The sequence below is a fragment of the Octopus sinensis genome, linkage group LG24, assembly GCF_006345805.1.
Source record: "Octopus sinensis linkage group LG24, ASM634580v1, whole genome shotgun sequence".
NCBI lineage: Eukaryota > Metazoa > Mollusca > Cephalopoda > Octopoda > Octopodidae > Octopus > Octopus sinensis.
This window is the reverse complement of record NC_043020.1, coordinates 16,953,209-16,977,759: the sequence shown is the minus strand read 5'-3', so window position 1 is coordinate 16,977,759 and position 24,551 is coordinate 16,953,209. Positions and strand designations below refer to the sequence as shown.

At 38.8% G+C, this 24,551-nt stretch overlaps 1 protein-coding gene across 4 annotated transcripts in view; it reads right to left on the bottom strand.

The window, feature by feature from the left end:
* The window catches only part of LOC115223848 (PR domain zinc finger protein 4-like), a 58,090-nt gene that overhangs the window by 9,204 nt on the left and 24,335 nt on the right, over window positions 1-24,551 (bottom strand). For 3 of the 4 annotated variants that reach the window (XM_029794536.2, XM_036513021.1, XM_036513022.1), the window contains 10 exons: window positions 23,818-23,934; window positions 20,923-21,012; window positions 20,051-20,232; window positions 18,028-18,223; window positions 16,234-16,408; window positions 15,098-15,274; window positions 12,470-12,589; window positions 11,413-11,499; window positions 8,950-9,083; window positions 2,737-6,205 (listed from right to left, as the gene is read on the bottom strand). In XM_029794536.2, coding sequence (XP_029650396.1) covers window positions 6,041-6,205; window positions 8,950-9,083; window positions 11,413-11,499; window positions 12,470-12,589; window positions 15,098-15,274; window positions 16,234-16,408; window positions 18,028-18,223; window positions 20,051-20,232; window positions 20,923-21,012; window positions 23,818-23,934 — 1,443 coding nt within the window. In that variant the 3' untranslated portion in view covers window positions 2,737-6,040. Of the gene's footprint in view, window positions 1-2,736; window positions 6,206-8,949; window positions 9,084-11,412; window positions 11,500-12,469; window positions 12,590-15,097; window positions 15,275-16,233; window positions 16,409-18,027; window positions 18,224-20,050; window positions 20,233-20,922; window positions 21,013-23,817; window positions 23,935-24,551 lie in introns of those variants that run through there. The other variant, XR_005003719.1, reaches the window with a different exon arrangement.

Sequence of the window (24,551 nt, the reverse complement as noted above, 5' to 3'; positions counted from 1 at the left end):
CACAAGGGCAGTAATTTTGGAGGAGGGAATAAATCAATTACATTGACCCTAATACTTAACTGGTACTTACTTTATTGACCGCAAAAGGATGAAAGGCAAAGGTGACCTTGGCATAATTTGAACTCAGAATGTAATGACAGACAAAATGCCACTAAGGGTGCTAATGATTCTGCCAGCTTGCTGCCTTAATAATGATGATGATGATGATAATAATTCTTTCTAATTTTGACACAAAGCCAGCAATTTTAAGAAAAGAGGGTATGTTGATCACATCGACCCCAGTGCTCCACTGGTACATATTTTATTGACACCTAAAAAGATGGAAAGCAAAATCAGCTTTGACAGCATTTGAATTCAGAATGTAAAGAGCCAGAAAAAATGCCACTAAACATTTTGTCCAAAATAGTAACAATTCTGCTACCTCAAGGCAAAAGGCCTAAAATTTGGAGGAAGAGGGTTAGCTGATATCATTAACCCCAGTTCTTCACTGGCACTTTTATTTTACTGGCCTTGGAGAGAGAAACGGTTAAGTTGACCATGACAAGTTTTGAACTCAAAATGTCACCATCTGGAAAAAAATACCACAAAGTATTTAATCCAACACTTTAACAATTCTGCCAATCCACAGCCTAGGTAGAAAACCAAAAGTTTGTAGGAGAGAGCTTATAGCTGAGTGAAATGACCTCAATATAATACTAGTATTTCTTTTATACAGGGATCTGAACTCTCAATGTACATACAAGAGCATAAGAAGATATGTTAATCCAGTACTGATATTTCTGTCAACTCATTGGTCAAAAGAATATATTAATAAACTTTTCAACTATAGGCACAAGGCCTGAAATTTTGGTGGAGGAGGGTTTACTGAATTACATCAACTTCCAGTGCTTCAGCGGTACTTATTTTATCAACCCCAAAAGCACAAATGGCCAAGTGAGCCTCGGCATAATTTGAACTCAGAATGTAAAAACAGACGAAATACTGCTAAGCATTTTGTCTAGTGTGCTAATGGTTCTGCTAGCTCACCACCTTAATAATAATATTAATAATAAAAATACTAATCCTTTCTATTAAAGGCACAAGGCCCGAAATTTTGGGGGAGGGGTTAAATTGATTACATTGACCCTGACAGGATGAAAGGCAAAGTCGACTTCAGTGGAATTTGAACTCGGAACATAACGACAGATGAAATGCAACTAAGCATTTCGCCCGGCATGCTAACAATTCTGCCAGCTCACCGTATTAATAATAATAATAATGATAATAGTGGTTTCAGGTGTAGGTAAGACACCAACAGTTTTGAGAGAAGGGGTTTAGTCAATGTCATCAATCTCAGTACATGACTGAAAGTTTATTTTATCAACCTGGGAATGATGAAAGGCAAAGTTGATCTTGGTGGAATTTTGAAATCAAAACAAAGTGCCAAAACTAGATACCACGGGGTATGCTTTTTGCCACAGTTTGTGTGAACTAATCAGTACTTAACAACAATTAATTACATAAGCATGGAACTTTCCATCAATATTTTTATGCTTCCTTTTTCCAAGTAGAATGAGTTGGATGAGACTTGCTGAGGCAGTATTCTACAAGTGGATGCTCCTTTCGAGATGCTAACTGCAACTCATTTTTCGAATAAGTTGTAAAAAGCACCATCTGACCGTGGCCGTTGCCAGCTTCGTCTGGTCTCCGTGCCGGTGGCACGTAAAAAGCACCATCCGAGCGTGGCCGTTCGCCAGCCTCGTCTGGCACGTAAAAAGCACCCACTACACTCACAGAGTGGTTGGCGTTAAGAAGGGCATCCAGCTGTAGAAACACTGCCAGATCAGACTGGGCCTGGTGCAGCCTTCTGGATTCCCAGACCCCAGTTGAACCGTCCAACCCATGCTAGCATGGAAAGCGGACGTTAAACAACGATGATGATCAATCCAAGCCCTCACAGATGAACTGCATGCTGCTGGGCATTCTGTTTATGCAGGTTGCAAACATCATTAGCACAGCAAAAGAGTATCTGATCCAAAGGTAAGTGGAGACGAACACAAACACACGAATGTACGTACATGATGGTTTTTGTACACTTTCTGGCAATCAAATTTCACCAACAAGGCAGTGGCTTACCCAATGTTGTAATAGTAGCAGCACCAGCAGTAGACACTTGACCAAGATGCCATGCAGTTAAATGAAACTCCAAAACCAGAGCCTTGCCCCACTCCACGCACACAAAGATATAGACACGGATGTGAGGTTAAAAAGTTCACTTCCCAATCTTGTGCCTTCAGGTTGTGCAAGCAAGCATCTTCAACTATAGTAACATGCTGGCCAAAGTTTTGTGAGTTGCTTTGGTAGATGAAAAGCAAAAGAAAGCAGTTGTGTATTTGTGTATATATTCTTTTACTTATTTCTGTCATTTGATTGCAGCCTTGAATCTGTTTATATATATATATATCTTTAATTAAATATATTCTATGAGAATATGATATACTGAATTTAAAATGAGTGCTCTTTGTATACAATGGTCTAAAAAAACATAAGGTACTAGCAGAGTAATTTTGCTCATTGTCTACTCATATGTGTGCGCACACACACATATATATAGTCATGAAAGTGCAGGTCTTAGTGGTTAAGGTATTTGGCCCATAATCATAAAGTCATGTTGTGTCCTTGAGCAAGACACTTTATTTCACATTGCTTCACTCCACTCAGCTGGCAAAAATAAGTTGTACCTGTATTTCAAAGAGTCAGCCTTTTCACATTGTGTGCCATGCTGAATCTCCCCGAGAAACTTAAGGGTACACATGTTTGTGGAGTGCTCAGCCACTTGCACATTAATTTCATGAGAAGGCTGTTCCGTTGATCAGATCGACTGGAAACATCATAGTAAGTGATAGAGTGCCAGTTATATATTGTCACCAATACATTTATATGGTATTCAGTGAATTGGATGTTTAACAGACCCCTTTGAAGGAACTTCTTTTACCTGTTTCAGTCATTTGACTGCAGCCATGTAGGAGCACCACCTTTATACATATATATATATTGGTGACAATATTACTGAGATTATTCCAAGCTAGCTTTTACACTGGACCAATAGTCAGTGTAAAGGAATGGTAGAGAAAATATTGTATGCAATGTGGCTGCAGTTAAAGAGATGTCTTGGCAAGAAAAGGGTGAGAGAAATCCATGTTAGATAAAGAAAAAGTGAAAAAGAGGGAGGAAATAATTTCTGATATAGGCACTAGGCCACAAATTTTGTGGGAAGAGCTTAGTTGATGGCACTAACTCCAGCAGTCTTTTGGTACTTATTTTATCACTGCAGAAGGATGAAAGTCAAAAAACATAAGCAAGGCTTGACAATCGGAATGCAAAGGGACGTAACTAAAACTAGTAATGATAACAACGACAGTTTGTAACAGGCACAAGGCCACAACTTTTGTGGAAGGAAGTATAGTTGATTGGTATACTTATTTTTACTCAACCCACCAAGAAAGATGAAAGGAAAAGCCAGCCTCTGTGAGTACGGAATGAAAAACATAAAGGGACATAATTAAAATATTACAGGATGTTTTGTCGTGTACTTTACAGATCCTGCCATGGCATAGCTTTCTTAATACAGGGTGTAGAGAGCGGAAGTACAGTTGATTGTATCAATACAGGTACTTGAATGCTACTTGTTTTTATTGACTAACATTATCCAAGAAGACAAATAGTAAAAGTTGAGTTTGACCAGATGTGAATGCTAATTTTTACGGGACATAGCTGCTCTACCAATTCCACTAAATAACCAACAAGGATAAATATTTAATACCCCTTTCTTTGATGTGAATCCAACCAACTTTAATCTATACAAAAGTTTTCATTGCATTATCAGTCTCAATCATGTGCTACCAATGACAGAGCCTCTTTAGGGTTGCTTAATGTGCTAGTAATAGCAGCTGAAATCCCTTCTCAAATCACATCCCACAATCTTGAAGAAAAAAAAAGGTTACATTGGATAATGTAATCTCAGACATATCTGAATAAATAACAGGCTGGTCACAACTGTAAGGGCCTTTCATCATAAGTCTACTGGATCAGGACTGGCCTGGGTTTAAACAACAACAATAACAACTGGACTCTGAAATGATGGGAAAATTTACAGAGAGAGTCTCTTCACAGGTCTACCAGTACAAAACAAAAACATCAAAACCAAAACAATAAGCATTAATACAATAGCTGTACTGCTGAAGTCAACACACTCTTTAAGATAAGATCAGGCAGTACAAAATATATAATAATAATAATAATGATAAAAAGACACCATCAAAATAAATAATTTAGCAAGGGGTACAGGAGAAAACTGCAAGAAACAATGGGTGACGTCAATACAATGAATGTGTACATGTCTCACAGAGAGCATATTATGCTGGGGCATAGCTCTGGTTCAATGGTGTTAACCAGGATGACAAATAAAACCTTCAGCTGGATAGGAAACCAGTCCATTTTAGACAAACACTCTCACAAGACCTGGTAGATATCTCCTTGCAGTAAGATGAACTGAGGTCCACAAAAAGTAAACTGTCCAAGATCAGAGGAGACACATGGAAATATGTTTTGGAGCATGGTTTATGGAAAACAAGTAGAGAGGCATGTAGGGAACAAAATACAGTGGGAAAAAAAAAGAAACCCCAGAAATAATGTTAAAATAAATGAACACAGAATGAAGAGGAACAAATAAAAATATAGTCATTTCTTAAATTAGGCATCTCGTCAATGCAATGCCAACACCGGGAGAGAATTCTAGAATCAAAGTGTAAGCTGTGCGGAATATTTATCCAAACACTGTCGCTTGTAGGCAAGGTATAAAGTCTTAGGAAGATGAAGTAATTTCACTCAACATGATTGACCAGTTTGCCAAATTAATTTTTCAATTAAGTGAAGTTTGTATCTTGCTACATGACACAATTCACAGAATATAGACATTGGCCACAAGTCACAATACACATGGTAATACGGATGCATGTATCTGACCCTATGATGCAATACAGAACATGAATATGTGAGTCTTGCCACATGATACAATGCAGAAACCAGAGTGATATGGCCATTAGAACTTATAGTTGAATGTAGCAAAAGAACACTAGCTCTATCTCATGGCTAAAACATTGGCAGATCCCACAATATCATATACTATTGCTTATCAGGTATTGTGATGCGTTGGTGCTTATCCCTGTTTTTAAGGTGTTAAACAGTTCAGAGATAGTTGTCTTTTCTCTCTGTCTCCTGAGATAGGCAAACAGATTATAGTAAACCTTGCCTTATATAAGTAAAACACCCGTTGATTATACAGTGCTCCCGACTCCACGGCTTAATAGAGTGAGAGCTACCTTCCCATGGAAACTATTTAAAGCAAGTTGAACTGGGCCTTTGAGAGTCAAGTGTCTTTGCCACAGAAATAGTACAGCACCAGTGATTGGATACTAATCATTGATCCTTTGGCAGTTTGGCCAGTGCTGTACCAACTATGACAAATGCTACTCAAACACGCAGCGATAGGCATTTATCTAAATGACTTTTACGTTGTGTCACATCAAGCAGGCAAACAGGAGGTGGAAAATTCCCACCCAAACGTTCATACAGTTTCCATTATAAAAATATATTTTGCAGCTTTCTGTATAAAGATTACAGTGCCAGAGTCCTGACATGCCAGTCTTTAGTTCAACAGCTTTAACAAAACCACAAGAATAGCAATGAAGTTTTCAGTTGCTAAACAGGTTTTTTTTTTTGCGTTTTTCCTCCCAAGAAATATATCACTGTAAATACCCAATTCTCTTCATACCCAACTGAAGAAAAAAGAATTGTTAATTATTCAGAGGAAAAACCATTAAAATCTGTGACGATATTTAGTCAACATAGCCAGGACTGAAAGAACACAAGAAATAAATAGAAGTCTTGTGTTGGAGGTATTTCTTTTGTGTTTGCAACTCACTGTCTCTTTGAGTTAACATCTGGAATGGAATTGTAGCAAAATTTACACCTAACGAATCAGATGTGTGGACACTGGTCATCATTCTAGGTCTTGTAGATTGATGGTAGTTCCAGTAAATTCTGTTGATGATGCACCGTGTTCAGAAGCTGAATCAGCTGCTGTGTTTGAACTTGCATCATGCAAAGCCAGATCAGTGACAAGACTACCATCTCCGGGATACATCTCTGGATTTGGTGGATCGTCCTGGAAAATAAATAACAAGCAAACAAAATTATAACAGCTGTTAAAATACTGGCCTATCTTCTTATGTTTAATATAGCTATATGCAATAACCTTATATTATATCTAAGTGTGAAGGCGCATGGCTCTGTGGTCAAAGTGTTGGGCTCACAATAATCAGGTGGTGAGTTCGATTTCTGGACTGGGCTATGTGCTGTGTTCTTAAGCAAGACCCTTTATTTCACATTGCTCCAATTCACTCAGCTGTAAAAATGAGTTGCAATGTCACTGGTGTTAAGCTGTATTGGCCTTTGCTTTTCCTATGGCCATTCATGACCGAAGGGGTTCTTTACTTTATATCTAACAAGACTGAGTTTGCTCAGTTGCAAATGAGTACAAATGGCAGCTGGGGTGGTATTTAAGGTGTGGTTACGTGGTAAGAAGTTTGCTTCTAAATCACATGGTTCCAAGTGTCTTCTACTATGTGTGATGTGTGACCTCCTTCGGTCATGAATGACCATGGAATTGCACCTAGAAAGTTACCCTCCGAGGTACAAGTCTGGTCAAGGTTGTCTATGGAAGACCAGCAGTCGCCCATGCATACCAGCCTCTCCTCTCCATGCCACCGATGTTATCCAAGGGAAAGGCAAAGGCCGATACAGCTTGACACCAGTGACATTGCAGCTCATTTATTAACGTGCAAGTGGCTGAGCACTCCACAGACATGTGTACCTTAACGTATTTCTCGGGGAGATTCAGCATGACACAGAGTGTGACAAGGCTGGCCCTCTGAAATACAGGTACAACAGAAACAGGAAGAAAGAGTGAGAGAAAGTTGTGGTGAAAGAGTACAGCAGGGTTCACCACCACACCCTACCAGAGCCTCGTGGAGCTTTAGGTGTTTTCGCTCAGTCTTCTACTATAGCCTTAGATCAACCAAATCCATGTGAATTTATTTGGCAGACAAAAACTGAAAAAACCCCATAGTATAATAATGCGTGCACACACACATGTCTATGTGTGTGTGTGTGTGTGTGTCTTTGCCTTGACATTGTGTAATAGTTGGAGATGAATGGAAGTGTCATGCAGTCAGTGACCTTTGTCCCCAAATTTCCATGAAAAGCTCTTCTGGCCTAACGAGTCTGAAGACTCAAGACAGATTTTTGACAGAACATAATACCTATCAAAAAAGCCCAGTAAAACTATGTATGTGATGGTTGTTTTTTTTTGTTCTGAAAGTCTGAGGAACAACATTTTTATAGAAAAGAATTTGCAATTCTGATGCATTTCTTGACAGCATAAGAGATGCCAGCAAAAAGAGTTCCATCTGTCTCTCTAACTCTCTTCCACTGTCTTTCCCCTTCATTGTCCTACTGGGGTGGTCAGGTACCTCCTCTATAGTATGACAACTACCTCTGTTCCTCTATCATACTCTAACCTCTCACCTGGCACACAGCCAATTCCCTCGGTTCCACTCTCTTTACTAAGAGGTCTTTGTCATGCAAGTTACTTGTTACTTGGCCTGCTGGTGCTGGTGCCACACAGTCCACTCTGTAGGGTGGTTGGCATTAGGAAGGGCATCTAGCCACAGAAACCATATCAAAACAGACAATGGAACTTGGTATGGCTCCTGGGCTTGTCAGCTCCTGTCAAACATTCCAAACTATGCCAGCATGGACAACAGATATTAAATTATGATGATGATATATATATATAAGTAATGCTTATTGTCACATCAATATGGTTGTTCCACAGGAACCGATGCCACTACCATTTTTAACCCCAGTCCCCTGGCACGTAAAAAGCACCTCCCGTACGTGGTCAATGCCAGCACCGCCTTGACTGGCTTCCATGCCAGTGGCACGTAAAAAGCACCAACTGATCGTGGCTGCTGCCAGTCTCCCCTGGCATCTGTGCTGGAGGCACGTAAAAAGCACCCACTACACTTACAGAGTGGTTGGCGTTAGGAAGGGAATCCAGCTGTAGAAACACTGAATATCTCTCATTGCAAGATTTGCAAATAGTAATTTTCTACGGTTATTACCTGTTTAAATATACTTGAGGCATATTTGAACCCATAAGAAAGCCATTCATTGTGTTTTGTCAAGGAGAAAATTTTCTCACAATACACAAATGGTGTAAATATACCTAAAAACAGCTCATAGTGCCACCCATTCAGACTGTGAGATGCAAGCATTTAGGAGTGGGTATCTTTTCTTCAGTCACTGAAACTGAACAGGATGCACTTCAAAGTGATAAGAGAAATTGTCTGTCTCATGATATCCCTGTCACTGTACAAATCAGTAGCACCATACTAATTGGTAGTACTAATTGGAAGCTCACCATAAACACTCCACAATGCCAGCATCACATATTCTGGGTAGGTGGCACTGAGAGCAGGTTTGAATGTGCCCTCAACACATTTATAGTAGATTAATGTATTGAATCCTTTTCTTCTCTCATTTGTAAATCCAAAACACACAAACATATCCACACACACACACACACATAGTGCATGTATGTTTTAAACAACATGGCTAGACTACTTAGTCCTTGGGTGCTTTTAGCAAAGTTCAGTTGGTGACAATTATCTGGATCAGTCCTGCACTCCAACCTGTTCCTGAGGTTCAGTATCTGTCGCAACAATTTTTCCAATGTTGGGCCCTAACTACAAAGATGTAGGTGGTTCGTGTATATCATTCTCTGATTAAACTTATTAAAACAACAAACAAAAATAAGAGAAAGAAAAACTCCAGTTGTCTTCTTACCTGCAGTAGTTGTGTTTGGACATACGTCACGCCTGTTTCTGGATCTCGTAATGTAATGCCATGAGGAGGGAGATTATCAGAGGAACTGAACAAAGATGCAGAATTTACTGCTACTGATAACAATTTTTCAGAGTCTGTAAAAAAAAAAGAAGACAAAATAAGAATAATAATAATCCTTTCTACTAAAGGCAAAAGGCCTGAAACTTTGGGGGAGGGGATTAATCGATTACATCGATTCCAGTACTTTACTGACCCTGAAAGGATGAAATGCAAAGTCAACTTCAGTGGAATTTGAACTCAGAATGCAAAGACAGATAAAATGCTGCCAAACATTTGCCTGCTGCGGTAATAATTCTACCAGCTTGCTGCCTTAACCCTTTAGCATTTAAACCGGCCATATCCGGCCAAAAGTATTCTGCCTGTTTTATGTTCAAACTGGCCACATCTGGTCTCTCACACCAACCCTACAATATTGTTTAAAAAATTAACAGCTACCTCATCAAAATCTCAAAGCTACAAGATAAGGCATGATTAGTTCAAAACAATGTGGATAAAAAAGGATTAATTTTGGGAAAATAATGTGAACACTAAAGGGTTAAGTATAATAGTAATCCTTTCTGCCGGAAGCACAAGGCCTAGAATTTTGGGGCAGAGGACAAGTGTTTCACTGGTACTTAATTTATCGACTGCGAAACGATGAAAATTAAAGTTGACCTCGGTGACATTCAGACTCAGAATGTAAAGACAGACAAAAATGGCACTAGGCATTTTGTCCGGCATGCTAACAATTCTGCCAGCTCACTGTTTTAAGAGTAAGAGTAATAATAATAATAATCCTTTCTACTAAAGGCACAAGGCCTGAAATTTGGGGGAAGGGAATAGTCTATTACACTGACCCCATTGCTCAACTAGTACTTATTTTACCGTCCCTGAAAGGATGAAAGGCAAAGTTGACCTCAGTGGAATTTGAACTCAGCATTTCTAACAGCATGCTAACAATTCTGCCAGTTCTAATTTAAGCACAAAACCAACAATCTCTGATACCATCTCTCCTGTTTTCAAGCAAAGTAATATTCCCCTCAACCAGGGTCCACATAAGATTTTATTGTTAAAATTTATGAGCATTAAATTGTTTGTACTTGTACAATACACAAAGTATTTTATCAATTTTTGTTACGCAATTACTAAAAGTATTTAAAACCCTTTGAGCATTCAGATTACTCTGCCAAATGTAATGCTTAGTTTATTCTTTTCTTTAATCTTGTTTCAGTCATTTGACTGCGACCATGCTGGAGCTCTGCTTTGAAGAGTTTTAGTCAAACAAATTGACCCCAAAACATTTTTTTTTTAAAGCTTAATACTTATTCTATTGGTCTCTTTTGCTGAACTGCCAAGTTACAGGGACGTAAACATGCCAACACCGGTTATCAAGCTGTGATGGGGTGACAAACACAGACACAAAGATACACACACAGATATATATGACAAGCTTCTTTCAGTTTCTATCTACAACATCCACTCACAAAGCTTTGGTTGACCTGAGGCTATAGTTGAAGACACTCGCTGAAAGTGCCACGTAGTGGGACTGAACCCAGAACCTGTTTTGAATTAATCAAGTATCTTGTAGAGATTTTGATGATGCGTTTATTTTAAGAACGACATTGTAGGACAGGTGTGAGAGGCCAGACCTAGCCAGTTTGAACATAAAACTGATAGAATATTTGGGCTGGAATAAATACCAAAGGATTAAATATAAAAATATGACAGAATTTTATTCAACACGGATAGGGGAGGGGGGTTAGAGTAAAATAGGAATCAAAGGAGTCCACAAGCAAAAAATGGTTGGGAACGAATGATACAGCTTATGTGATGGTGGAAGTTTGATTACAATTAGCCCGCAATGTCAAGACAAAGAGACACAAATATACATACTCATGTGCACACACATACACACACTTTTCAGTTTGTCTACCAAACACGCTCACAAGATTTGGTTGGCTGGGGCCTATAATAGAGACACTTGACTGAACCTGAAAATACATAGCTGCAAAGCAAACCACCTAAGCACACAGTCATAGTCTGAGAATTTACCATTTCAACAAATTTGTCAGTTTAATAATAATAATAATAATAATAATAATAATAATAATAATAATAATAATAAACATTGTGTACAGTGCTCAGGTGCACTACAACTCATCTAAAGTGCATATATAATCAGGTGTAGTTTCGACGGATTTCGGAAAGCATGAGGGCCTTAAAGGATGCAGTGTTATGGCAGTCAACAACTGACGCAGGCAGTTTATTCCATGCTTCAGCAACTCTGAGCGTGAAGAAATGTTTCCGAAAGTCATGGGAGCTGTGTTGTTTTCTGACTTTGTAGGCATGTCCACGTGTGTTAGACACATGGAGATCAAAATGTTCATAATAATCAAAGGACAAATTGAAGGTAAAGACACTTACCTGTTGACATATAATCTGAAGGACCAACTAATACTGGATCAGTAGAACCAAGGATGGAATTAGATAAAGAATTGGTGAGGTTTACTCCTGAAATATACACATAATTATACAGTCAGACAGGAATATAAGCTTTATGATGACAAAGATAACCAACAATGAAGGAACCTGTATGTGGTTTACTCAACTTCTTAGAGCACAACACCACACAACACACAAGCTAAGACATCTTAGACAAGTATTAATCTTTCTTTCACCTTCTTCTTTTTCTTCTAAGAAGTTACGACAGCGAAAGCTGATTACGTCATTTCACCTAAACTGAAACGAATGTTTTCCATGTTCATATTTGAATTTTTTCCCTTTCTACATTATTTTTTACTTTTATATATTCTCAAACTGGATGAGTATATAACAACAAGCCAGCTGGCACAAAAAATATCCAGTGAGACTTCTTTATCAATGTACTTGAAGAGACACAGACTGATGGCTCGAAACATATGTTGTACCTAATAAAAGTCCAATACAAAATCCATTTCCTACTATCAATTAATATATAAATACACACGCACAGGAGTGGCTGTGTGGTAAGTAGCTTGCTAACCAACCACATGGTTCCGGGTTCAGTTCCACTGTGTGGCATCTTGGGCAAGTGTCTTCTGCTATAGCATCGGGCCGACCAAAGCCTTGTGAGTGGATTTGGTAGACGGAAACTGAAAGAAGCCTGTCGTATATATATATGTATGTGTGTGTTTGCGTGTCTGTGTTTGTCCCTCTAGCATTGCTTGACAACCGATGCTGGTGTGTTTACGTCCCCGTCACTTAGCGGTTCGGCAAACGAGACCGATAGAATAAGTACTGGGATTTAAAAAAATAAGTCCCCCGGTCGATTTGCTCGATTAAAGGCGGTGCTCCAGCATGGCCGCAGTCAAATGACTGAAACAAGTAAAAGAGTAAAGAGAGCACATGTCTGTGTGTGTGTGTGCATGTGAGCATGCATATATCTAACAGAGTTTTATCTGACACATACGTGACATAAGACAAATAAGAGTGAAGAACTTACCTGATACAGGTGTTGTTTGATTCTCGGACTGAGAATGCTGCCCAAGAGACTCAAGACCAGCATCGGAAATATCATCTGAGCCAAGGAGGGGCACTAAATCAAAGTGAGGACTGTCAGAAGCTGGGTAGAGCAAGAAATATAGCAAGAGGTAAGTATTTTATATAACTCTTTCTACTATAGGCACAAGGCCTGAAATTTTCAGGGAATGGGGTACTAGTGGGTACTTTATTTTAAGAACCTTGAAAGGATGAAAGGCAAAGCCAACCCCTGTGGAATTTGAACTCAGAATGTGAAACCAGAAGAATTGCCACTAAAGCATTTTGCACACTAACAATTCTGTTAGCTTGCTGCCTTTTATAATTCTAATTTTTGTACAAGGCCAGTAATTCTTAAGAGGTCATATGGACATGATCAGCCTCAGTATTTGACTAGCACTTTTATTTTATCAACCCTGAAAAGAGGAAAGGCAATGTTGACCACAGCAAAATTTTAACTCAGAATGTAAAGAGATAGAAAAAATGATACCACAAGACCTTTTTTCCAACACACTAATGATTTTGCCAATCCATTGCTCACAGTATTCAAAGAATAGTGAGGGTGAAAAATGTGCTGGTGCCACATTAAAAGTACTGGTGCTGGTGTCAAAATAAAAAGCCCCCAGTACATTCTGTCGAGTAGTTGGCATTAGGAAGGGCATAAAGCTGTAGAAACCATGCCAGAACAGACAGTGGAGATTGGTATGGCCCCTGACCTTACCAGCTCTGGTCAAACTGTCCAACCCATGCCAACATATAAAAAGGAAGTTAAATGATGGTGATAATGAATAAAACAGTGTAATTGAATGCTCATAAGTTCAAACTTCAGATTCAGAGTGATCCCCCAGAGTTTATTGTGCAGTGGTCACTAAGAACTGTGCTCTATTATAAGCCACCAGAATTTATAGTAAATAAGTCACTAACAGCTATGTTCTATAAAAAAATCTACCAGTAATTAACTTGAAAAGTGATTTCTGTTAATATCTTTAATATCTATAATTAACAATGCAATTACTTTTCAAGTTGACATTTCTAAGATTAATTAAATGTTTCTGGGTTAGACACAAGGCTAACAATTCTGAAAGGCGGGTGCTGATTGATATCATCAACCAAAGAACTTGTATGGTACTTTATCAACCTTGAAAGTAAGAAAGGCACAGAAGACCTCAGCTGGATTTGAAAACCAAATGTAGGGAGCTATAAGAGATACAACAAAATGTTTCTTCTTGTGCTTTAGTGATTCTACCAGCTCACTGCCTTAGACTAATTAACTGTCACTCTGTCAGTTACAATGTCGAGGGTTCCAGTTGATCTGATCAAGAGTACAGCCTGCTCATGAAATTTATGTACAAGTGGTTGCGCATTTGTCTTATGAAGAAAGGCTGAAGACGCTCAACCTTTATTCTCTAGAAAAACGCCGACGCCGTGGTGATCTCATTCTCGCTCAAAACATCATAAGCGGAAAGTGTAACCACTCGAAAGAGCTGTTCTTCACTCCTGCTCCAGAGCGTCGGCTGCGGGGTCACTCTGAAAAGCTCTATCTGCGACGATTTCATCTCAATCAAAGGAGAGGGGCTTTCTCCATCCGGGTTGCGGATCTGTGGAATAATCTGCCGGACGAGATAGTGAAGATGCTGACGACCGCTCGGTTCAAAGTCTCACTTGACCAGAAATGGCCTGAACTCTTTGCATGAACACCCTCCCTGTACATAACTCCATGTCTCCCCTACATGGCCTTGCTTTATGCTTTTTGAGCCAAAAAATTAACTTAACTTAACTCCACAGACATGCATACCCTTAATGTAGTTCTCAGGGAGATTCAACAGGACACAGAATATGACAAGGCTGGCTCCCTTTTAAGTACAGGTACTACTCATTTTTGCCAGTTGAGTGGACTGGAACAACATTAAATAAAGTGTCATGCACGAGGACACAACATGACACCAAGAATCAAAACTCATTACCATATGACCATGAGCCAAATATCCTAACTATTAAGTCATGTACTTTCACTTTGACTAATTATAAATAATAACATAAATACTCTAAACAGCATTGAAACCACTGCAATCTCTGATTATAGTCAAGATCCTTATTCCACATATTCCTATACACACACAAACAAATAAATAAATATATATACAGTATCAAAGTTCTTAACTGCCACCATGCTATACTGTGGTTAACAAAGTTACTAAAAGTTATAATAGAGTGTTAAGTAATCTCCTCTGATTGTGAATATTTGATCAGTTTTCCCCAACAACACAAAATATAAAGACATTACACCTTATTTCATAAAATCGAAGTACTGTCCCTTTGAGAGAAGAGTGAAAAAATGTGACAAACTCCTATTTTGAAGGAACCCAAATTATGAAGAATATATCCTTCTTCATACTGGCATGGCAAACAAATTAAATGTAATACCACCACCCCCAAAAAAACAAAAACATGAAGCCTCACACCATGGGGTTGATATCCAATGACCCACCTGATTGCCACTTTATCTAGTGTTTGCTACATACTCAGTATAGCCTTAAAGAAGACAACAATAGATTTCTTTAAAAAATGGTAAATGAAAGTTAGGAAAATATACCAGAAATGGTGCTGTTGTTGTAATGTTTCATAATGTGATTGCGCAGACTGACTTTGGTAGAATATTTCTTCTCACAGCCTTCCATAGGACAATGGTAAGTAATCTTCTTTCCAGAATGGTCATGTTTCTTCAAGTGTATATACAAACTACTTTTAGCAGTGAAACGAGTCTTGCAACCTAAAAACAAGATGGGAAGAGAGAGAGAGAGAAAAAAAACCGGTAGTAGTAAAGTTTTTGAATGATTTTAATGAATGATATTACACACTTGCAGAAATCAGTTGCTATATAAAGTAGTCATCCAGGAGGCTAGCACCAACGAGGGTCGGCGGGCGCTTTCTGTCTTCTCCCATCCTTATCATTCTTGTATCATTATCATTCATTTCATTAAAGTCTTGTCCAGCCCGCAAAGCTACCTAATCTTTGTACTGTCTTTATGACAAATTTAATAAAATAAGTAGGCTAGCACCAAAATGGATACCTAATTTGCATATTTGCAATTATGACAATTCATAATTAATCCTTTTGCATTCAATGGCACTGTAGGGTTGGTGTGAGAGGCTGATCTGGTCAATTTGAACATAAGACAGGTAGAATATTTTGGCATGTATGTATGTATCAATGAATGATTTTTTTTTTGGTGTTGCTTCAGTTCTTCTTAAGAGAGTTCAAGCTGGTTGCTTACAAAGCATCAAAACTCTTTGAATTAAGAGGGTTCGCAGTGTTTGTAAATATGTGATCAAGTTGGTGTGTTGGTTGAACTGCTTCATGCCCAAGTGTGCATCTATTCATCTAAAGAACCTCAGATGGAGAATTCTCGGAATGTCCCATGAGTACAAGCAGCATTACGGATAAAACAATCTCTCAGGAATATGCCTGTTGATAGTGCATGTGTGTATGTGTGTGTACATGTGTGTATAAACACTGTGGAAGAAACTGGACAAAAAATTCTAGAATTGAATAGTTAAAGTCTAAGGAGACACCTGCTAAAAATGCCAAGCAGTGGGATGGTATCTGAAATCATTTTGTTATGAAAAGAGACTTCTTAACCACACAGCCACACCTGTGACTAAACATTAAGAAAATAAAATATAATTGTGATTGCAATGGATGTTGACGTGATCCAGCAAGTTACTTACCATCTACTGGACACTGGAATGGTTTTGTTCCACTGTGAGTTACTAAATGACCTTTCAGATGTTCAGCTCGCAAGAATGCTTTGCCACATGCATTGCACAGCCATTTTCGAACACCAGTATGTTTGCTCATGTGGCGTTTTAATTTACTGGCCGTTGCAAAGGCCCAAGAACAACCCTGGAAAAAGATAAAAGGAAACAAAGATGAAGGATTAAGTTAAACAGGAAATATCTAATGTGTAGGGTCTTTTACATACATCTGATATATATATATATATATAGTTTCTGGGTATTGACCCGTCATCGGCGTGTGACAATCACAGTTGTCACTTTTCATCGACAAATATATATATATATATATGTTTTTTTTTGCTTCTGTTTATTTTTATGTAGTTCTTAATATTAGGAGGAAATCGAAATCAAACTCAATGACTGGCATCCGTGCTAGTGGAGTGCTAAGAGTACCACACGAGTGAGATCGTTGCCAGAGCAACAAGCTGGCCTCTGTGTCGATGGCACGTTAAAAACACCATTTGAGCGAGATCGTTACCTGTGTTGCCTTAATAGCACTTGTGCTGGTGGCACGTGAAAAAAACATTCGAGTGAGGTTGTTGCCAGAGCCGCTGGACTGGCTCCTGTGCAGGTGGCACATAAAAAGCACCATTTTAGCATGGCTGCTGCCAGTACCACCTGACTGGCTCTCATGCCGGTGGCACGTAAAAGCACCCACTACACTCTCGGAGTGGTTGGCGTTAGGAAGGGCATCCAGCTGTAGAAACTCTGCCAGATCAGATTGGAGTCTGGTGCAGCCATCTGGTTCGCCAGACCTCAGTCAAATCGTCCAACCCATGCTAGCACGTTTAAACGATGATGATGATGTATGTATATATAATGTAAATGTAAAAACAATGATGGTGATGATGTCTATTAGATGGAGCTTATCTTATTTATATGATTAATGTGTTATAATGTAATTAATAAGGCATCAAGGGAAGTGGGGCACCACAGAAATGGTAAATGGTTTACAGCACAAAAGAAATCACTTTAAATTTGCTAAACTAATATTTGCAGTGGTTTACTTGAACAGAAACATAATTTCAAAGTGTATATGTTGTCATAGTGAGGAGCTGATCAAAGACTTTGTAATTAAAAAAGCAGCAGAACACTTTTCAAATATAAATAAAGTGGAAGTATATATAAAAATAAACATTATTTTCCATCTTACTGTTAGTTTTGTTTTATTTTATGGTTTATTATTGTTCATATTTTGAATTACATATGTATAGGGTCACCATAATCTTTTAAGTGCTCAGGGTCTCTGTGGATAGTAAACCAGCCCTAAATACAGTAGCTGTTTGGACATTTGGGAGTTGTGGCGTGCTCCTGTAATCTAGCTACTCGGAGGCTTGGTTGGTTGGCCGGTTTGAGGATGGGAGTCCTGGTAGTCGGTCTTCTATGGCGATCGGGTGTCCGCGCTAGGCTTGGCATCAATATGGTGCTGGAGAGGGAGCTCATGAGGACCAGGTTGTCTAAGGGTGGCTTTGGCCCAGGGCGGAAACGCAGCAGGCAAAAGGCCCGGTGTCGAGCAGTAGTGGGATCACGCCTGTGAATAGTTGTCGGTTAGCAGCCTGTTCGATACAACTGAACACCAATCTAATTAAAGTAAAAAGCGGTGGTGCCCCAGCATGGCCGCAGCCTTCGGGCTAAAACATTTTTAAAGATTTTAAGGATTTGACTATTGGTTGGTAGCTTGATACTTTATAACTGACACAAATTGTACTGGTTAAAAATACTTACATCAACACGACACTGATATGGTTTCTCGCCAGTGTGACAGCGCATGTGTTGTTTAAGACGACAGACTTTATTGAAAACTTTACCACAGCCATCATACTTGCAGACCAGGTCATCTCGGTCCTGTTGATGAACACGGGCATGAGAGCCCATGCAGTTAGGAGAAAGGAAAACTTTGTTACAGCCATCAACAGGACATCTGAATAGAAGAAAGTTGATCAAAAAATTTTATTTCTTTGGCAATTAGCATTAAAGGGAGAATTAAAGGAAAAATTAATTTAGTTTTTATCAATGCAAGTTTTAAGTACAAATAAATTTAAATATTTTGATGCTGAAGGAATCAGTGCAAAAACTAGAAAATTGAGGTAAGAGTTAAGAACCTACTTTGGTCTGTTATGGTGTGAGCCAGATTAGATTTAGTCATTTTTAAGCTATGTGTGAGGTCATAAAAGATATTTAGCATCCTGGAAGATGACCCTTACTCTTGAGAATGTCAACAGAAATACTTGATAAAGATTAACAGTGATCTGAAACATTTAAATCAGTGGTTCTCAACTGGGACCTATATGGTTCTTGGTGGTCCATATAAGATTTTGTTGTAAAAATTTAGGTACAATAAATTGCTTATATTCTACAATACACAAGATATTTTAACAACAATTCCTAATAATATTTAATTATAAAAATACTGTAGGATTTTTTTAATATATACATTGAAAAGCTATGGAAGCCCAGTAGAGTAAAATAGGAATCAAAGGGGACCATTAGGCAAAAAATGGTTGAAAACCACTGAAATAAAACACTGATGTCAAACTAGTATGATAATTAAAAAGATAATTAAAGCAAATTTTATGCATTAGACTGCAGCCCACTTTCACTAATTGTTTTTGGCACCTATGTAGTTGTGAGGAGACAAAGACTTGCCTAATTATTGACCCTGCAGCACATTGAGGACATGGCAACTGGAGAGAGGGCAGCACTGTTGCACCAACAGTCAGCTGGTACTCATCTTCAGCTGAGCTGACTAGAGCAACAAGAAATGATGTGCCCAGTTTAAGGATAGGGATGCATGATCCAGACACTTTATGATTGCAAGCCCAACACTCTAACCACTATGCTATGCACCTTCACATGTTTTTCTGATTTTTTTTTTAATCAGAGTTTGAAATACAGTCCAAATTTTTTGCCCAAATTCCAACTATGGACCACTCTTGGGTGCATCATCACTGTGTTCATGGGATACGGTAAAAAATAACAGCTAAATCACCCATAAATCACACACAAAAAAGTTTTTTTTGCCTAATTGTATGAATTTCTGTATGTAGAAAACAGATTCACAAAGTGAGGTATACTTGCCATCTCAATATGGCTAATCACTAAGGGTGGGTGTTACTGTAGCTTGTAGCCCCAAGAGAACATCGTCCCCAGCTGGCTTTAGGCACACTTTCTGTGCCCTTATGGTATTTGTAAGGGAGGTCACCCTTTCCTCGTCAACCTAAGTGATACGCACGGACTGCAGTTTCTAGGTTTTGACCTGTCATCAGTGTACAACAATCACTGGTTTTCGATGAAAAGGTGTTCGTTCAGAGATTTATTATAGATTCACAAAAATTTTCTGAAAAGTCCAAAAATATATAGAAAAGTTATGAGGAGTTGTAAGGGATGCTTAAACCAGAATTCTGCCATAAATAGTTAGTTAACTCTTATTAACAGAGGCTTCAGAAAAACTGAGACATATAAAAACACCCCACTAATCAATAAGCTAACCAAATCAATACCAGAATTGTATTTGTAACCAGTTTATATCCTGTACCTAGCACTTTGCTTTGATTTTTATCTTTTGTAAGTAGAGGAGAAAGAGAAATACTCCTTTGGATCAGTGAGGTTGGTTTGGCCGATACCCATCTTAAACAATTGGTAATCAAGATCTACAGGTAAAAAAACATGGCTGAGTAAGGAAACAAGGTGCTTAAAGCTAACTGGACCCTGAATGGGGTAGGGGGAGGGAAAGAGATAGTGGACTTACTTATAAGTTTTCTCCACATCAGCATGATTCTTTAAATGCAAATCAAGTTGCCGTTTTGTTGGATACCTCTGGTTACAGTTGGGTTTGGGGCAAACTTCATTACATGGACGTTCATGGAGTTTCTTGTGAGAATTTAAGTTGTAGATTGTTGTAAACTTTCTACCACAACCATCAATGTCACACTTAAAAAAGAAAAAGAAAAAAGTGGTAACGATGAGTGGAGCAAGAACATAAACCAACAAACATTTAATTTTGTTTAACACTTCAGCATTCAGATTACTCTGGCAAATATAATGCTTATCTATTAACACACACGATGCCGGTGGAACGTAAAAAGCACCATCCGATCGTGGCCGTTGCCAGCCTTGTCTGGCACCTGTGCCAGTGGCACGTAAAAAGCACCATCCGATCGTGGCCGTTTTCAGCCTCGTCCGGCACCTGTGCCGGTGGCACATAAAAAGCACCCACTACACTCATGGAGTGGTTGGCGTTAGGAAGGGCATCCAGCCGTAGAAACATTGCCAGATCAGACTGGGCCTGGTGCAGCCTTCTGGCTTCTCAGACCCCAGTTGAACCGGCCAACCCATGCCAGCATGGAAAGCGGACGCTAAATGATGATGATGATGATGATGGGCTTTCAGTTTCTATACACAAAGATTTGGTTGACCCGAGTCTATAGTAGAAGACTCCAGCCCAAGGTGCCAATGCAGTGGGACTGAACCAAGAACCATGTGGTTGGGAAGCAAGCTTCTTACCACACAGCCACACCTGCACCTTGTTAATCTGTTAAAAATAGTTCTGTTAAAGATTTTAGAAGTAATACTGTCCCAAACGATAATTGGAAGTGAGAAAGAAAATGATTTCTTACTTACAATGTAGTCTTTTCTTCCCTGATGTGACTCAACATGTCTCTTCAGTTTGTATGCTGTAGTGAAAGCCCAGTCACAGCCAGGCTGGTTACACTTAAATAGAAAGACATATACACACATATAAGAATATATGTTAGCGACAGAAGCAGTTTTAAAGACAGAGATCATATAGTCTTCTTTTAAAGACAGCTAAGACTACATTATCTAATATGTATTCTCTCTCTCTCTTAAGATAGCAGAGTTTGATTTGAGAAAGATTTGGCTGCTATTTCTAGCAAGTCAATGAGAGTATAGAGCAGGTCTGGCCAACTCGAATTACATTGTGGGCCACATTAATCACAGAAAGTTTTTTGAGGGCCACTTGTATACTGACAGAATTGAAAGCACTTTGCTTTCTCATGCTATTATTACAATAATGAATGAATGATCGTTGATTCAACATGAAATAATATTGTTGCAAAAACAGTAGTATCTTTCTCTTTTACTTTTCATTACAATCTTTAATTTTTGATAAAATCTTTTAAAATGTTTGTTTAAATAAACCCATTTCAAGAAAGTATCCAGCAGGCCACACGATAAAAGTCTGCAGGCTGCATGCAGCCCACAGGCCTCAGGTTGGCAAGCCGTAGTATAGAGCATCCCTAGCACTGAGTCAATCAGAAACCAGTACCTTGCCTATGAACAAAACACAGTCAGCAGTAACTGACAATCAATTAAATAGCCATTTTGCAAACACATTCATTTGTTTGTCTACAAGACCGTTTTTCTATGTTAGTATGGATCAGATGAATATATTATTAAGGCATTGTTTTACAGCTGAATATCTTACCTGCTCCTAACCCTTATATGTTTCTCAAGTAAAGAATTTCTTATTCTGCACATCTACGGGGCAAAACCAGCAGGATTTGCTGTTGATATGAGAGCTGACAACAACGTCACTACTTGTTGCCCAATGATTTTTGGAGAGGCACAAATGTAGACACTCATGCATACACATACAAATATGTGTGTGTGTGTGTGTGTGTGTGCGTGTATATGTGAGGGCACATGGTTTAGTTGTTAGGGTGTTGCACTCATGATCACAAGACCATGGTTTTGATTCCTGGTCCAGGTGGTGTATTGCATTGAGCAAAACACTTCATCTGACATTGCTCTGCAATCACTTTGACACCTGATATGTGATACACCATGCACCTGTTCAGGCTACATTGATTTGATGGAAGGAGTGAACTAATGTACAGCACGTACATTTGATCACTATAAACAAACCATGTGAGCCAATTGTTCAGCTAAAAATGACCACTCATATAGTCTTTGACAGGAGATTCCAACACACACACATACACACATTTGTGTGTGTGTGTGTGTATATATATACATATATTAGAAGAAATGAGGTAATCAGAAGATCGGATGGTTTATATTTACAGATATTTATTTATATATTACATTTTTTTACATATATATCATATCACTTAAATCATTAGCGCTTTCTCCCATTCTAGTAGGGTTTTCATTAAGTATATGATATACAAATATGTTATCAATCAATATAGGGAAGAATGACCTTACCTTTCAAAGCATTCAGTGTTTGTATAAATGTGAAGGGGGTATAAATTAGGCTAAAGAGACCAAGAAGAGATTTGTTGGGGGGGGGGGGGGGGTGAAATATACACACACACATACGTATATTCTTATTACTTTATTACCCACAAGGAGCTAAACATAGAGGGGACAAACAAGGACAAAGGGATTAAGTCAATTACATTAACCCCAGTGCATAACTGGTACTTAATTTATCGACCCCGAAAGGATGAAAGGCAAAGTCACCTTGGCAGAATTTGAACTCAGAACGTAACGGCAGATGAAATACCGCTTAGCATTTCGCTGGTGTGCTAACATTTCTGCCAGCTCGCCACCTTGCGTATATTCTACCCCTTTTTGCTTCTTCCGTAGCCTTTCGTTTTCCATTGTTTTCACCCTTCTATCTTTTACATCTTCCTTCTTACACACATCTCAAAAGTAAATAGACAGCCCTCAATGCACCACTTTGTCTTTGCAGACACTTGGTGCTTCAAACTTGTTAATGTATCATGCATAAGGAATGTACACTAAATAGTTAATTAAATACCTAAATGCACCGAATGACATTATTTTGTTTCTAGAAATAAATCTTTCAACAACGATGCCTATTTATTTTTGAAGTGTCTGTGTACATGTGAATGTGTGTACAAATGCATGAACAGTTTCTTTCAGTTTTCATCAACCAAATACCCAGCCACAAGGCTTTAGTCAGCTAGCCAGGGCTTACAGTAGAAAATTCTTGCCCAAGGCGCAGGAGTGGCTGTGTGGTAAGTAGCTTGCTTACTGACCACATGGTCCTGGGTTCAGTCCCACTGCGTGACACCTTGGGCAAGTGTCTTCTACTATAGCCTTGGGCCGACCAAAGCCTTGTGAGTGGATTTGGTAGATGAAAACTGGAAGAAGCCCGTCGTATATGTATATATATGTATGTGTTTGTCCTCCCAGCATTGCTTGACAACCGATGCTGGTGTGTTTACGTCCCTGTAACTTAGCGGTTCGGCAAAAGAGACCGATAGAATAAGTACTGGGCTTACAAAGAATAAGCTCTGGGGTCGATTTACTCGACTATAAAGGCGGTGCTCCAGCATGGCCACAGTCAAATGACTGAAACAAGTAAAAGAAAAAAGAAAAGAAAAGGTGCTGTGAAGTGGGATTGAATGTGAAACCAGATAGATGGGAAGTAAACTTTTTAACCATTTGGCCACGCCTATGGCTAATACAGAAATTATAAAACTGAAAGTTTGTTCAATGGAAGTTTAAAAAAAACAAAAACAAACAAATAATCAAATTAGCAAAAGACTAAAAGATCGTTACCCGGAATGGTCGTTCGCCAGTATGTCTCATCAAATGTATCTTTAATTTTGATAACTTCTTGAAAACCTGTTCACATCCGGCTTGTTGGCATGACCATAGCTTCTTTACAGGAGTGTTCTGATAGAAAAATACAAAAGAATTGTGGCATGAAAAGGCTCTGGGCATTGCTCTACCAGCACACACACACACCTTTTACCATGTTTTTTTTTTAAATTTTACATGGACTACAGCTATGCTGTATCACTGCCTTGAAAGGTTTTAGACAAACAAATTGACCTTTGTGCTTGAGAAGACGTGTCAAGCCAAGCGAAATCATAGTCATCGGCAGTGCTGGTGTCACATGTGAAGCACCTCTGCTGGTGACATGTGTGAGGCACCTGTGCCAGTGACACGTAAAAGACACACAGTATATCTATAGAGTAGTTGGCATTACGAAGGGCATTCAGCCATAGAAACCAAGCCAAAACAGACTAAAGCCTGGGGCCTGAAGCAGCTCTCTGGCTTGTCATTTCCAGTCAAATTGTCTAACCCATGCTAGCATGGAAAACAGATGCTAAATACGATGATGATGATGTACTTTTTTTTTTGTTTCTTTTGTCAAACTGTCAAGTTACAGAAATGTAAACAAACCAGCATTAGCTGTCAAGCAGTGACTGTTCAAACACAAACACACAATGAGCTTCTTTCAGTTTCTGCCAACCAAATCCGCTCAGAAGGCTTTGGTCAGCTCGAGG